The sequence below is a fragment of the Tachysurus vachellii genome, chromosome 17 (assembly GCF_030014155.1).
Source record: "Tachysurus vachellii isolate PV-2020 chromosome 17, HZAU_Pvac_v1, whole genome shotgun sequence".
In the NCBI taxonomy this organism is placed as follows: domain Eukaryota; kingdom Metazoa; phylum Chordata; class Actinopteri; order Siluriformes; family Bagridae; genus Tachysurus; species Tachysurus vachellii.
The window spans coordinates 18,076,372-18,093,364 of NC_083476.1; the positions used below are offsets into that span (position 1 = coordinate 18,076,372).

The 16,993-nt window shown below is 39.9% G+C and overlaps 2 protein-coding genes across 2 annotated transcripts; one reads left to right on the forward strand and one right to left on the reverse strand.

The window, feature by feature from the left end:
* The first annotated feature begins 219 nt into the window (after positions 1-219).
* nxf1b (nuclear RNA export factor 1b) lies at positions 220-12,375 on the forward strand. The gene is made up of 21 exons (XM_060891116.1): positions 220-440; positions 2,902-3,112; positions 3,199-3,382; positions 3,498-3,581; positions 3,698-3,802; positions 3,905-3,985; positions 4,078-4,147; positions 4,937-5,025; positions 5,144-5,251; positions 5,332-5,441; positions 8,594-8,630; positions 9,253-9,324; positions 9,901-9,956; positions 10,050-10,157; positions 10,406-10,464; positions 10,603-10,718; positions 10,808-10,850; positions 10,945-11,017; positions 11,108-11,290; positions 11,909-11,969; positions 12,077-12,375. Exons 1-21 carry the CDS (start codon positions 407-409, stop codon positions 12,113-12,115), a joined length of 1,923 nt encoding a protein of 640 aa, XP_060747099.1. The 5' UTR covers positions 220-406; the 3' UTR covers positions 12,116-12,375.
* Positions 12,376-12,424: 49 nt separating this feature from the next.
* Positions 12,425-16,627, reverse strand: prdx5 (peroxiredoxin 5). The gene is made up of 6 exons (XM_060891117.1): positions 16,469-16,627; positions 15,185-15,319; positions 14,865-14,996; positions 13,972-14,010; positions 13,716-13,780; positions 12,425-12,810 (listed from the first exon to the last, which is right to left on the reverse strand). Exons 1-6 carry the CDS (start codon positions 16,544-16,546, stop codon positions 12,702-12,704), a joined length of 558 nt encoding a protein of 185 aa, XP_060747100.1. The 5' UTR covers positions 16,547-16,627; the 3' UTR covers positions 12,425-12,701.
* Between the last annotated feature and the right edge of the window lie 366 nt (positions 16,628-16,993).

A 16,993-nucleotide genomic window follows, 5' to 3' on the forward strand; every position in this document is an offset into this window, starting at 1 on the left:
AAATACGACGCAAATCAAGTAAAAATTAATTTAAACTTTTAAACTGATGCATCACAACCCGACATTTCACCCCTTAAGTTTCATGCTAATTAACATTTAATTGTCTTGATTAGTGTGCAGTGTGGGCATGTTGTCGGTAGATGGCGCCATATTGCGGCTGTTGGCATTAAACAGCCCGTGCGAGTTGGTGAAAAAGTGACGCGCATGCGTATTGCGAAATTGCGTCGTAAGAAAGAAACAGACAGTAGAAAACAGCCTAATTTCCTGTAGCTAACCTCGAATACGGCTTAGCGTTGTTCAGGAAATGACGTTACTGTTATTTTATTTGTTTATTTAACTACGTTTGTTCTCTGAAAATATAATCATAAGACAGCTGTTCGCTTAATTCTGCTGTTTTAAGCTTAAAATGGCGACAGCGGACGACTCCCGATTCTACAGTGGTAAGTGATAAACATTAACATTCGTGCTAACTAGCTTAGCTTAGCCTCAATATAATTACCAATCTTTTTATTTAACATAAATAATAACAAACTGTTTGTTTACTTTCTTTATCTTTATTTTCCTCCAAGACCTGTTTTTTTTCTTTTCGCAATGACCTTCGAGCTACAGCTGGTAGTTGTGTGGTTAGCTGTTAGCATTTAGCATTATATGGCCTGATCGTTAGCATCACATTGCTATCGAGCTAGCAAGCTAGTTAGCTATGTAGCTAGCGGTCATCTAACTAGATAACTAATCACTACAAAAAAATGATTAAATAAAACCATTTTTTTGGTAAAATGTTGTAATGGTTGTTGTCTTTTTTAGATTGTTTGTTTATCTCAAGTCGTTTCTTTTGTCACTTTTACACAAAACCAAATGAAAATGTTTAGTATAGGGCTAAAGATTATTTGTATTTGTTAGTTTACGTGAAAATCTTTGGGTCTTGTGATGCTGTTTTTTTTTCCCTTCCATTTTCCACTCACTAGATCCCTTGGGCTGAGTTTTGACCACAAAGGGGTTAATGTGTGACGTCATAGTTCGGTTTACACGTTGTTCCCTCGTTACACGTGGTCGTGTTCTTTCCGATCAGAATCAGAATCAGAAGGTGTTTTATTGCTCAGGTATACAAGGAATTTGTTTTAGTTAGCAGTACAACAACAACACGCACAATAAAATAAAAATGCACTTATATAAATACAAATAGACAAAAAAATGTAAAAATAAACAAGTTGTATTTACAGTGGTCCTATAGGTGAGAGAATGGAATAGAACAGAATGAGATGTACTAAGATGGCGGTGATAACAAATAAATGTAAGATTATTGCACGTTGTTATTAATTGGGGGGCATTTAACTGTTCATGGGGTGGATTGACTGGGGGAAGAAACTGTCCTTGTGACGGGTTGTGCTGGTATTTGGGCCTCTGTAGCGCCGGGCAGATGGTAAAATTTCAAAAAAGTGGATGACTTGGATGTAAGGGATCCAGAGTAATTTTCTGAGCCCTTTTTCTCACTCTGGATATATTTAGTTCTTGGAGGTTGGGTAGGGGAACATCAATAATCCTTTCAGCAGTGTTCTCTGTAGTCTTCTGATGTCTGATTTTGTAGTTGAGCCAAAAGCAGACACTTATTGACGTGTACAGAACAGACTCGATGATGGCTGAGTAGAACTGTTACAGCAGCTCCCATGGCAGGTTAAACTTCCCCCAACTGGGAAGTTTGTTGGGCCTTTTTAACAGTAGTGTTGATGTGAGTGTCCCATTTCAGGTCCTGGGAGATCTAGCCCAGGAACTTAATTGCCTTTACTGCAGCCACAGTGCTGTCCATGATGGTGAGTGTGGGATTGCATTGGGGTTTCTCCTGAAGTCCCACTGTCATCTCCACTGTTTTGAGTGTATTGAGCTCCAAGTTGTTGAGATTGCACCAGACAGCCAACTCTTTAACCTCCTTTAACTGGTTGTGCTGGTATTTGGGCCTCTGTAGTGCCGGGCAGATGGTAAAATTTCAAAAAAGTGGATGACTTGGATGTAAGGGATCCAGAGTGTGTGTGTATGTGTGTGTGTGTGTGTATATATATATATATATATATATATATACATATATATATATATATACACACACACATATTATATATACGTGTGTGTATAATTCATAATTTTACACATTCAAATTATATACAGTTTACAACTTGCAGTGAAATGAAAAACCGGTCACTCCTCCTTAGACTGGGCATATAAATAAAATGAAAAATAAGATCGCTAGAGATAAGAAGTAATAGAACGTTACCAAATGGAACGTGATCTGTACTAAAGAAAAATGATTGATTAATTGAAAATTAAAACTGATTGAAAAATTAAAGAATATCTATAGCTTTGTATGTGTATATGTAAAAACAGGCTTATTTTTGGAAATGTGTTTCTGACAAGTTAGGCACAAAATGAAGTGTCTGTAGTCAGGAAACAGATATGAAGGAAATGACTCACTTTTATTGCGTTATTCCTTTGGCTAAATATAGCTGGAAAAAACGGTGGTTTGACATTGAGGACAACAGTCATTAGGTGTTAATGAGGTTTTACACAGTGGTGGTTTGTGTGAACCTGCTTTCTCAACCTGTAAAACCAGAAGCTGTCATGTGTTCAGGAAAGTTAAGATCTGCTTTAAAAGGTGTGCTGAGGTTTAAAGTCTAGTCTCTTGGCACAACAGTGAGTCTTTGCCAGTTGTATGATTTAATATTACAATCCTTCAAACCATAACTGAAGAGTTGCCAGTTTACCAACATATAACTTATAATGCCTGTGTTGTAGGGCTCAGTTCAGATAGAGCTTCAGATATGTATGGTTTCTGCAGTGCCACCATGTGAGAAGAATAAAGGTGTTATCAGTGAATGTCCCCAACATGGTGTCTTTTTTAAATTTGTTTTTCAGAACATGATGATCGTGTTGGACCTAAGCATCGCAGGAAAGGCAGGGGACCTTTCAGAGCACCACTGTACAGCGAACAGATGTCGAAGCAGAGACATCGTGGAGGCCAGGGTGGGGGAGGTGGAGGAGCTGGACCCAGATCTAGATTTGACGACGATGATGGGGATATCGCAATGACAGATGACTCTCATGATGGGGGACCACAACGCAGATTGTGAGATTGCAGCTCTCGTTTAAAGTCTTAATATTTGGTTAGGCAATAAATCTATTCATATTAAATACACATTCATTTCCATTTAGTACCCCTTATGGGAGGCCCCAAAATCGACGTAATGGTCGAAGAGGAGGAAAGGATATAAGAGGAGATGGTGGCAACCACAGGGGGCGAGGAAATAGAGGAGGAGGAGGAGGAGGAGGAGGTGGCGGTGGTGGAGGAGGCGGTGCAGATGGTGCTGATGGCCGTAAAAATTGGTTCAGGATGACTGTGAGTGTTTTATGAGCTGCTTTACCATAATGTCTATGACTTAGAAAGTATTATTTGTTTTAAATTCTTTTTCTTTTTAATCCTTTTACTAATCCGTTTTTTGCCGTCTCTTCAGATTCCCCATGGGAAAAAATATGAAAAACAGTGGCTCCTCAGTTCCCTACAGAGCGTCAGCTCAGTGCCATTCCATCCCATTCAGGTAGGTAATATATGAACATTTACTGTTTTACTGTCTAAGGAACAAGTACCAATGTTATATAACATGCAGATTAATAATAAGTTTAATGTTTGTGTGTTTTGTTCTTGTTTTTACAGTACCATCTAGAAGGAAACCGTGCGCAGTTCTACATCGAGGATTCCTCTACAGCATACGCATTGGCCAAAGTGTCCAGAAAAATCACAGACAAAGATGGATATAAGGTTCAGTGTTCTAAAATATGACATGCAGTCAGTTGGCTGAAAATGTTGCCATATCCTTAAGTGTGATTCACTAGTGTTTGGTGTTGTACTTGGTTACTACAGGTAACAGTTTTGCTGAATCAGTGCCCGCCTCCAAGTTTACCTCAACAGGACCTGAAGCTAGAGGATCTGGAGCATTTGAAGGTGTGTGAACTCGAATGACTTCTAAAGTAACGGCCCTGCAGTAATTAAGAGGACGATGTGTTGCAGCGAATCTTTTGTTTCATTTATTACAGCAATGCATGTCCAAGCGCTTTGATGGTTCACAACAGGCCCTTGATTTGAACAACATAAGAGTTGACCCAGGTAAGTTTTTTATTAGTAGTATTATTTAAATGCCATCATCATTTACACTTTTATTACAATCGATTCTTTATATGAAGTTTATGATCTGTAATATCTGTAACAGCAGACCCTCTCTGGGATGTGTTCAGGTATTTCTAGAGAAACTTCAGATGACAATTACGGTTGAAAGGCAAATAATGATTGGGAAAATTGCTATTTAGATTTATTTATTCATTTATTTTATTCTTCAGTGTTCTGCATTTGAATCCAGAGTTTGCACAACTTCATTGGTTAACATTAGCCAGTGAAATTGTATATATAAATTGAAATTATAAAATTGTGAAAATATGAAATTATATATATATATAAATATAAAACCTAAGGTTCTCACATGACTAAAGCACCATTATTAGCTCAGAAATGTGCTGTGCATCACGAAAAAACATGCCTTTGTTTTGTGCCAGTCTGTTTAGTTCAAATGGAAGAACATTTAAAAATGAAACCCAGATGAACCTGTGAGTGTATAAATGACTTGTCGAGCATGAATCGTGAATCCAAACCTGCGAATAATGAGCAGACAAGGATTGGGCTTGCATACGAACTCGAGTATCACTAGTCACGTTTGAATGTAAAACATTCAAAAACTTAAAAAAAAAAAAAAAACGCCTTTGCAAAAACTACTTCCACTGGAACATCTGGCTTTTGATGAACGGAGCTGAATTATGACTCGGGACGCAGCTTTAATCTCTGTCTATCAGAAAATGTATTTGTTTATTTAATGTCCTTTCATTCTTGTTCTCATTGTGACAGATTTGGTTTCCTTGAACATTGACGTGGCTCTTAATAGGAAGAACTCCATGCAGGCGGTCCTTAAGATCATTGAGGATAACATCCCTGAGGTTCGGAAAACATCACTTCTCTTACAATCAGATCATGATCCGGTATACCTGATATGTTAATCATCACGGGACAAATAGATAAACACTCGTTTACCCTGTTCATCCATCCTCTTCACAGCTGGTTTGTTTAAACCTAAGTAACAACAGATTGCACAAACTTGATGACCTCTCTGACCTGGTCAGGAAAGTTCCAAATCTGAAGATTTTGAATCTCTCACACAACGAGGTACGGAGTTTGGTCCTCTATTGTATTTAGCGTCACACTCCTTTTTTTCCTTCATGTAGTGCCTCCTCTGTTTACCGCAGATAAGGTCAGAGAGAGAGTTGGACAGGCTGAAGGGGTTGAGGCTGGTGGAATTATCACTGCAGAGGAACCCTCTCTGTGATCACTTTAATGACCAGGCCGACTACGTCAGGTCAGTTCTTATTCTATCCTGCAGTGGAAAGAAATGTGGAATGGGTTGATCGCGTGAATGCCCGTATCCTTTGTGTGTGTGTGTGTGTGCGCACATCATACATATCTTCTACCTGGAAGTCAACACACTCTTTCAGGCAGAGGCAGTGCCAACTGGAAGCGAAGAAGGCTTTTGTAGGAAACGGAGTAAATGTGCCATGTTCTTTTTCAGCACTGCTAATTTATGGAAGATTAGTGCACCAAATGGAGGCACTGAGGAATACGACCGTACATTATCATTATTCGGTATATTACAGACGTGATAAAACATGGCATTTGTAGAAAAATCGCCAAAATAGAGGGGGTTTTTTTCTTTCTTTTTTTTTTCTTTTCTTTCATATAATACTTTTTTTATTATTTTGTCTAATTACTATTTATTTATTCTTTTTAAAATTTAAATCAAGAATATCATGTGTTACTATCAGATTAATGTTACTCTTAATGCTATGGAAGATAAGTTAGTTTCTATTATACCATAACGTTATAACATCTGTATCCAGTGGTTCCCTCACCAGGTCTTTTTCCTCTCTAACTTGTATGGAAAGAGAGAGATCTGTTTAATAAATCCACAGTTTTTAAGCATTCAGATTTTCAGGTATTAGTCACAATGTGATTTTTGGTCAAATGATTGGTCGGTATTGTGAGTGTTGCATGAATGATGTATTTCTACATATTTCTTAAAAAATGAGAACAAGCAACTGACTGGATATTTGCCCGTTATGTCAATATTGAAAAACAGACTGTAGTACGGACACAGAACAAATGCCAGATATTCTTAACAAATCTTAGAAAAACGAGGGCATCGTAATGCAAATTGTCCTCTCTGGAGTGATTATATTTTATTTTTTTTTCTTTCCAAGCATAATCAGATCACTCTGACATCTTTTTTTGGGAAACAGAACGTGACACACACAAAAAGTTCAGTGTTCTGTCCTTAGACAAAAACCCAAACTGTAGTGGATCATGACCCGATCCCTGTAATGCTCAACAGCACATTTGAGGATGCAGTTTTAATGTAGCACTATATATCGCAATGGTTCATTTGTAAGCCAGTGTGGTGGATCAGCTTTTATAAAGGATAAATGCTTCTGACTTTTCTGTTATCTTTTCTCTATATGCTCTCAGCCCCAGTTCTCCATTCTCTCAGTATTTTCTCTGCAGTGCTGTTGGCTCTGTTGCTTTTTACAGGTTACTGCTCATACAGTTGAATTTACATTATTAGTGTAAATGGTCAGTTTAGTGGAAGATGTTTAGTTATATTTACACATGTAGCTTTTTTGAAGCTTGTTTTTAGCTCATTTGGAAACAGTGCCATTTAACCACTCACTGCCCAATGCCTCTTAACCCTGTGAGAGCATCGGGCCTAAGCTGACTCTAGAAGAGAAGGAAAATGCATGTTATGCACTCTAAAGTGCTCGTGATTTCTCAGTTGCTCTCAAATGGTGCCACCTCCATCCCCTCCACTCCTCCTATATGGCTTGAGATTGAGATCTCAACCCAAGGTTGCTGTTTGGCCAGTGACGAAGGCTGGTTAGCCAAAGACGGGTAAGATCCCACCATAAACTCGGGACAACCTAAGGCAGGCACAGTCGCAAAGCTGGCCACAGCAGGCAGCATAGAACAAACGACGAAGATCCTTAGAAGAAAAGAAGAAGGAGAAGACGACGACGAAGATTGTTAGTGGATTGCTAACGCTGCACTGTGAGCTCTTGGGTGGAGGAGGAAAAGAAGTGGGGATTAAAGAAAATCCTTCAGGCCAAGCAGTTTCTCAGCAATTGCTTTGGATCCATAAAACTTCAATGTGGGGTTTGTTGCCCAAAAAAATGGAGCTACATGTCCATGGAGTATGGACTGTAATGTTGAACATTTTATTCAAAGTAAATGCTCTCTTGGCTGTTACTAAACTGAGGAACACTGAAATGTGGGCTTTGTGGCCATATTCTCATCTCAAATTTCGAGTAAGCATTATGCTGGTAAACTATAGAAAAGATACAATAACAAAATTAGACATAGCTGACTAGGAGCGATAAAACTTTAGCTTTAATCTTTTCCTTGAATGAAAACCCGCTCATTCTTAATTGCAGTGGTCGGGTCTAAAAGTGTCAGGTTACACGTTTCATGCCAATTCATGGTCTTTTTCTTTTCTTTTTCTTGCGTCGCCAGAGTTAAGAGCAACAGCAGTACCCTGTATAAAAGCTCAGGGTTGAACTTCATTGCTGCTACTTTTCCTAAACTCCATGTCTGTTAAGTCTATGCAGAAAATCATCTCATGTAAATTTTTAAGTCGCTGTCTTTACCCCACTGAGTTACAAATGGCCTCCATCAACACGGTTAGCGTTCTCAATAGGATTACAGAAAGATTGATGTAAAATCCGAGGAGTTCAATAGCTGTGTGAATTTTCAAATGAGAATTACTAGAGAGCTGCTTTAACGGTTAAATAACCACCTCATGGAGCATAAGCGTTAAAAATTCAGTTGTCCTATTCCTAATCGGTTCACAGTTAACTTGAAACAGTTACATAGTAATGGCATGACGAACTGAACTCACCACGGCCCCCGAGAGTCCTCATTATGTGCCTGAAAGTACTGACCATGTCCACCACCTCTACCCCACACACTCCCCTTCCCTCACCCTGACCCCTCAGAGCCTGCATGTCAGTGTGTTCCGGCGTGTAGGGGGCTGATGGTGAGTATTGTGGAGGGGTAAGTACAACATTCCTGTTGGGGTGGGAGAACATAGAAAACCTTATGAATACTGATCTTGCCATTGAACTGTGGCTTACATCTTTACTTGCATTGAGTGATGCTGCTCAGACTGTATCAAGATGCCCACAATTATTTGAAAACTACGCATCATGTTTGGCTGTGGTAAATGCATCTAGCAGAAAACAGATTGCATATGTAAGCACCACTGGTTAAAGTCATGAATCTTTTAGAGTCTCTCATGTTTTATTTAACGAATAAGCCTCTGTTTAATTTTGTATGCCCAGTGATGAAGTGTCTGAACTGTGCCAGTGGTTTATGTGACCAGTAGGAGGAAATATCTGCTTTCTTGTTTCTTCTCATATAACAGTGAATTTTCTCTTGTCTTCTGTCTTTGTGGTTGTCGGACAGTGCCATACGAGAGAGGTTCCCCAGGCTGCTCAAACTGGTAGGCTCTGCACATCACTGATTGTGTCCGATACACCTGAATAAGTCACTGGTTCCTTCCCCCAAACCCCCCACCATCAGCTACTGACACACATGTGGTGCATTTCTGCAAGGAGATGGTTCAGGATGTTTCATAGGAACCGATAAGCTTCCTACGACTTGTACGGTAGACGTTAAAGTACTGAACGTTATTGATCGGTCAGATGTAAGATTTACATTAACTTATGCGGTATGTTTAAAATCTCTGGTTAACTCGTAATGCTGCGTTTGGCTTAACTTGGAGGTGGGAAGACGAAACTTGGCATTACATCATTTTTTTAGCTCTTCGCATTCAAGCTTCAGTGTCTTGTTAGCCACGATCTAGAGGTTTTTTTCTCTCTTTCATAGAGCAGTTCTATTGTAAAGTTTAATGTCCAGCCACGTAGTCTTTATTCAGGACAATTTGGGTTCCTCTTTAGTTCCTCAAACGTTTCATGAATTTCAGTGGAAATGCACCCTCTAGTATTAGACTTTCACAACTTTTTATTTTTTTTTATTTTAAATTTCACCTCAGGGTTTCATGAACATCAACGTGTGGGCAGAAGGTTCTCACTTCTTTTTATTCTTTTATCTCTTCGCCACAGGATGGACACGATCTACCTGCTCCCATCGGTTTTGATCTGGAGGTTGCTCCAGCCGTTCTTCCTCCATGCAAGGTTAGTGTCCCTGATAACGTTATAGTAGTCCAGTGTTCTGTTACACAACGGTATCAAACTCGTTTTAGTTCATTTACCTAAGAGAAATGAACATGCACCACGTACAGTACAAATTACCTGACTTCAATTCTACCAAAATCTCTACACAAATATCTATTACAAAATGAATACTTCCATAAATATTCTCCTTTATTTGAGATTTCCACATTTTTCAAGCGTCTCCTGGAAAGGACTTGTCATTAGGCTGCATAAAGTATCCCATAATTAACGGAGGCACCTGGAAACAGTGGGGTTGCAAAAATATTTACAATTAACACATTTTAATTTTTACACAAGTATACTTTCATGTAAAATGGCATTAGTGCTTGCTGTCAGTAATTGAGTTTGGGATGTTTATTGCTCTATTCTGCCACCTAGTGGATGAAGAAAGTACTTTTTTATTCTGTACCTTTTAATTCAATCCTGGTCCATGTATTTAATGCTTAAAACATGGATTGTGAAATATAATTGGTAGCAGCACATTGGTAAATTGATTAAATATGAACTAATCTGAATCTTTTTTTTTTCTCAATCCAGCCCGGTTACTTTGGATCAGAAGAACTGAAGGGCCTCATCACCTACTTCCTGCAACAGTACGTTTCTCCCAATTCTGAATGTCTAGATTGTGTTTATGAATCATGAGTCAGTTGTGACTGAAGCTAAATTTAAAATTTTTTGAATTTAAGGTATTACGCTATATACGACTCGGCAGACAGACAGCCGCTGCTCAATGCTTATCATGATGGAGCAGCGTTCTCGCTCATTCTCCCGTTCTCCATGCAGAACCCTTCCAGGTAGAGTGTTTCTGCTTCCTATATACACACACACACACGGTTCAGTTTAGTACTGCCATGTATTTACACTCAGTGCTGCACTTTTGTGAGTGGCAATAATGCATCAGATTAAACAAACACTGGACATGCATATAGAAAGAAATTTATTCAGTACAACATACAACTAACAAACCGAGTCAGACCAAATTAACCTACAACAGATGTGGATGAATGTAACTAAAACTGTCGTCCTCACTTTGTTTTTGTAGAAGCAGTTTAGCAGAGTACCAGAAAGACAGTCGAAACATCAAGAGAGTGAAAGATTCCAGTAAGAATATCCTTCTTATTTCCTGCTGCTGTTTACATACTGGATTATTACCGTTTGGCAGACCTGGTTCATTTACACGTCTGCCAATTTAATCAGTGCATCTTTAGATATTTATTTTTTCTTGTTCTGGTCCTTCAGCTACAAGGTTTCGCTTGCTGAAGCACACGCGGCTGAACGTGGTCGCGTTTCTGAACGAGCTCCCCAAAACCCAGCACGACATCGCCTCGTTTAATGTCGACGTCAACACCTACACCGTGAGTGATTTGAACCATGCTGCAGATAATCGGCATTTCAACTCACTTAGCATCGGTCTAACTTGCTTATTTATACTCCTTTCTCTCAGAACACCTTGCTGTCATTCACAGTCAGTGGCGTGTTTAAAGAAGGTACGGATGAGACGTTTTATTTAGAAACCGAATTAAAAACACTGGAGTATTGAAGGTAAAATTTAACCCTGTTCTTATTCTGTGTCACCTGCAGTGGATGGCAGCTCTCGTGACTCATACAGAGCCTTCTCTCGGGTGTTCATCGCCGTGTCTCTTGGAAGCGGAAGGTAAGGCACTTTTCTCGAGTCTTTGAATCGTATCGAGGGCACTGCTACATCGTCACCATTGCTGATGCATGCCTTATCTTGTATCCTCAGCCTGAGTATTGTGAACGATGAGATGTTTGTCCGAAATGCCACAACGGAGGAGATTCGACGAGCGTTTGTGGCTCCAGCCCCAACCCCCTCCAGCAGTCCTGTGCCCACAATGTCTGCCATACAACAGGAAATGCTCACTGCGTTCTCTCTACAGTCAGGAATGAACCTTGAGTGGTCTCAAAAGTAAGATTTAGATGCTTTTACACCACAGCACAATATACAGACCACATTCTATCTGCATACCTTGTGACCCAAGTAGACTTAAAGCTTTTAAGGACCTCAAACGTACAGATAAATACACATATGTAGGAATGCAGTATTTTAGCATCAACCATGGATATGGATGGATATTTCTACCTGTATCGTAGGTCGGCTGTTAATTCACAAATCACAATGTAGACAAGGACTATTTTAACTATCAACTGACCTTTCCAGCAGCACTAACTGAATCGATTCATTCAGTCTTCTAAATTGATGCATTGAAAGGAACTTGAAATGTTCATTATAGCCAGTAGATGGATCTCACGCTCTTTAGAGAAGCAGCCCAAGATCCATCTGTAACTGTTCTCGAGCTGTAGTAGACATCAACTGTAATTGTTCTGCAGAAAAATCGCAGAACACCACTGATGTTTGTGATTTTAATTAAAACTAGCGTCTCCATAATCACTGTATCATACATTTGTTTAGTAATAAGAGTAAAGAGACAATATGTTTTATGAAATGTACTATTTTAACAGAACCCCACACGTGTATCAGGTAATTTGCGTTGCAGTGTAGTCACCGACTGCCGTCTTTTTTCAGGTGCCTGCAAGACAACGACTGGAATTTTGAACGCGCTGGTCAGATTTTCACAGACCTTAAGGTAACTGACCATTTCATATTCGCTATATCAATTTTGCAGATTAACAAAGTCTACTACATTCCATTGTTGATCCTGAACAGGTTACTAAACACCGTTTCTGTTTTTAGGCCCAAGAAAAGATCCCACCGATCGCTTTCATAAAGTGAACTTTTTTAAATGACTTTTGGTCCGAGAAGCTGCAGACCCAAGGCTTAGATTTGTGTTTGTAGCTGATTCTAATCATTGTTGATTAAATGACCAGTTACATTGTTTTATGTTTTTTTTTTTTTTTGGTGGTGATTTTTCTCTACAATATTTACCAACTACTAATTATGTACAAAAATGTAGAATATACATCATTACCAATGTTGTAAACTTTCTTTTTCAATGTTATGTTTTGATTAAAAAGCTTTTGAAAAAGTCAAAATCAGTCGTTTCTATTCCCGATCGTAATGAGGCTGAGACACAACATTGACTGTAATGCAAGATTTTGTTTATTATTTTAGACATAACATGTAAAAGCAAATAGTATTGTGCAGTTCAGAATTTCTGATTGTGCGTTTGAAGGTCACATTGTGTGTCGATGTCTCGCTGAACTGTACAACGTCCTTTATTACAGTACCGCTATGCTATCTTTGGTTGCATCACCACCGACACAGCATTTTTTTTAACTGATGCAAAACTGAAACTACAAATGAACAAAGAGATTAAAGTTGATAGTGGTTCTGTGTAGAATCTGGTACAGTCTGTGCTTTAGAGCAGATCAGAGAGGACGTTGGAGGCCAAGCTGCAGGTCAGACCAGTACCATCAGGCTCCACTTTAAGCTTCTTCACCACGCTGTCCTCAACAATCATTACGTATCTATTAATACATGAGACACGGCAATGTTAAACCCAGAGCTGGAGAGCAGAGATCGTAGTGCTCAAAGTCACCCAAAACTTGTTATAATGACAGAAAATTCATTGATATTAATCTTCCAGACAGATGCTTCCTGTTTCCTGTTTTATGTTAAATAACGCTATAATGTCATACACAGACACACAAATGTTTTACTCTGATTCAACAGAAGCAAGCAAAACTGCCAGAGACTGTTTTATAGTCTGCTCACTCACATTATTTCCCCTTGAAATGATTTCAGTTTATTGACTGCTGCTGGAGTCAGCAACCATTTGAGAAGCGTCACGGATATAATCGTGAATTCTGAACACGTGTGACACTTTGGTTGTTTGGTTAAAGCAGCTGCCTAATAAACATGCGCCCCTGACTTTCAATCCCAGCAGTGTCAGTCTCTTTTGAGGCTCTGATTTAGACCCACAAAACCAATTTTGGGTTACATTTACGGCATTTGGCAGACACCCTTATCTAGAGCGATTTACATTGATCTCATTTATACAGCTGAGCAATTGGGTTAAGGGCCTTGATCAGGGGCCCCGGCATGGCAGCTTGGGAACATGGGGATTCGAACTCGCAACCTTCAGATCAGTAGTCCGACTCCTTAACCACTTAATCCCAGCTGAGTCACTGATTTTCTGGCATGAGCTGTTAGTGTAGAAGCCTGAACAGAGTTTAAGAACTAATTAACTGCCCAGGATCCATTATATTAAGTCCCTACCTGGTAACTTTGCTAGTTTAGGATTACATAAGGTATGTAAAATAAAAATTTATTTGTCTTCCAAATGATTTAACAGGGTGAAAAGGCTTAACCTTAACCTGCAGGTTACATGGAAATAATCTATGTACAAGTGTAAAAATCTGTTAATTCTTACCTCTTTGACCTCTTGTTGCCAAGCACCTTCAAAAGGTCGTCATTGTCCAGAAAGAGATCTACTGCCTGAAAAAGAATGTCGAAAGTAGTTACACCACGTTTACCTGTCATAACAGGAAGCAGGCCCTGACATTGCAAACCACGACGCACGGCTCAGACAGCCGGCGGTGAGACACATTTGCATCGAGATTTCCATACGATTTCCTGTCACCTGCATTGTTAATGAGAACGGTAGGTAGATCAAAAACAAATCTTACCGCAGTGAAGGCTCCTGTGGGATCAGCCAGCATTCGCACCTACAATAAAATAAAAAGGTTTCAGATATCAGTTTGGCGATATACAAATTTCAAAATGAATATTTAATGAACTCTATTGTAGCTCTCTACAGGTGAATGACCCGATGCCAACAAAGAGAGGAAACTTATGTCTGCTATAAATCACCACATCGGTTCCTTCTATGTTATTTATTTCAACTGGCGAAATGACTTCTATACCCTGTTGAATACTGAAAAACAGGACTTTACGTGGAAGTAAAAATGTCTACAAACCTACAAGGATGTCCTGGCAAAACAAAGACTGTCGGTAAAACAATCCGCTGCAAAACCTGTTAAACATCTTTAATGTGGGCTTCTGATTATCTCATTTCTGTTTTTTATAAACCACTTCTGCTACAGTGCTGGTTGGGAATTTCTCAAGGAAGGCAATTTCCAAAAAACCTGCATTTGATGTCATGGCAACAGCCATTCTTCTGGTAGAACAATACACTGAGTACACAAACTAACCTGAAGATCAGGTTTCGAACGTTGCTCTTTTCCGATCAAGGTATCTACGCGAATTCTTATAAAAGCTTCTTGGGGGTTGAGGCATGTAATAACAGCCTCTGTGATGCTCAGCAAGTGACACAACGTCAAGTTGTGCAGTTTAATGCCATTTAATTCGTATAACATTTTTAACAATGAACGCTGTCAAACAGCAGAGGTGATAACGACTCCTCGAAGGACACGAGGAAGAAAGTGTTGACAGGAACTTGACTCAAAAGGAACTTATCCTCTTCTATGTAATGCTGTACGACTGTTCTGTGTGTGTGTCAGCATACTCGGCAACCGAGCACATTCTGATTACAAACCATCGCCATGGGATCCTTGCTCACCTTGCCATCCGTGCCGTGTTCTTTTCCCCATGCGGCCATGACAAACACGTCGTTCACAGAGACGCACGCCACCTCCTGCACACCTTTGCTCTTCAGCTTTTCAGCGTCAGCCACAAATCCTGGGAGATGCGTCTGAGCCACAGAAACAGTCACATAGGAGTGTGCATGCTGAATGTGTTAGACTACATAAACTATGATAAGAAATGCTGTTGATTTGAGCAGCAAGTACAACACAAACAAGTTGAATCACATGTAACAGAACACCACACCATCAAAAGTAAACTAGACGGTGTATCATATGTGCGCTGTGTGTAAGCTACCTTGGAGCATCCAGGAGTAAAGGCACCTGGCACTGCAAACAGTACCCCCTTTTTCCCTTTAAAGAGTTGTGCAATGGAAACTTTATTTCCTGGTTCTCCTTCCTGGACCTCCACCGCTGGCAGACTGTCTCCAACCTTGGAAAGAGTGATGTAGTATGTTATTGTCTCTAAATGCTGCTCACTGGATAACCCAGTGTGCCCTGTGCATTTTAGCTGTAGTAGTAGTCTAACACACACACACACACACACAAACACACAAACACACACACACAGTTCAATTCAATCATCTTGGTAATTAATCAGGTTTAACAGGGTGACTGCATGCTCTAATATACTTAGTGCAAATGGTATTAATGTTAATTAGATTTATATTGTGATCCAGTCTATATACGGATATCGGCAGTACAGCATCTCAGTGACTTAATAGCTTCTGAAAGTCATTATTTATTGTTTTTTTTTCTTACATGTGCCGTATGTTCACCTTTTCATGCTTCTCAATAATCTCATCTGTTCCTGACTTTCTCATGACCCAGCATAGATCCAGGGGTGGAAATGACGTTATTATAGAGCTCTTTTAATGGTTAGTTAATGATCACTTGAATCAGATCATGCAAGTCTATAAACACTGTCAACTTGGACCCTGGACCCTGCACCAATGGCTCTTATAAACAGCCTATATTATTGCTAAATAAATATTCATGAAATAAATATGTACTAAGGGATTTATTTGACAGTTAAATATATCCTTGGTCCTTGAAAACCTTTAGGAAAACCATCAGCATTAGGGGACAAGTGGAGGACTGGACGTCAGATGTTTTAGACAGAAAAAACAAGGTTGTCAATGCGCATGCGCAGTTCAGCATGACTCTACAACCGCGCCTGTATCGTTAACGTCACAAGTTTTGTTTTGGGCAGATCGAATGTCGATTGTAATATAATAAAGACGATGCATGGTGATTTTAAAAGGCTTTTAGCTTTGAGATGATGTTTGCATAAATAAGATGGTGTCCAATTACAAGCTTAGAACGTTTAAAAACAATAAAAGTTGGTGACGTCCAACCTACAAACCAACTGACCTTCAGCCCGCTGAATACAGAGGTGTCAATACAAAGCAATATAACTGCTGAGATACAGATACAGAGATGTGACAGGAAATGGAGTGTAACTCGGTTAGTGCGCGTGACACTCGGTTAGTGCGCGAGCAAGAAACGATCTAATAATAAACCCCCCGGACCAGGAACTGAGTGCGCCAACAAACACGACGAGGTTCTCGGAGCTTCTTACCTTGATGGGCATGTTTACACTGGACGTAGTATGAAGCGGTCTGATGAAACTGAACACACGGGATCCTCTGAGCAGCATAACTGTGCCGCGGTTTAGTGGCTTTTATATGTGAGGAAGAAAAGGCGGATCGGTGAAGAGCACAGCCTTGTTAGTGTCAGGACAAGTGAACAGTTACGTCCCGCCTACACATACATATACACACACACACACACACACACACACACACACACCTGATAGTCCCGCCTACCTCTACACACACACACACACACACACACACACACCTGATAGTTCCGACTACCTCTATACACACACACACACACCGGATAGCCCCGCCTACCTCTATACACACACACACACCGGATAGCCCCGCCTACCTCTATATACACACACATACCTTATAGCCCCGCCTACACACACACACACACACACACACACACACAAACCTGATAGCCCCGCCTACCTCTACATACACACAAACCTGATAGCCCCGCCTACCTCTATACACACACACGATAGCCCCGCCTA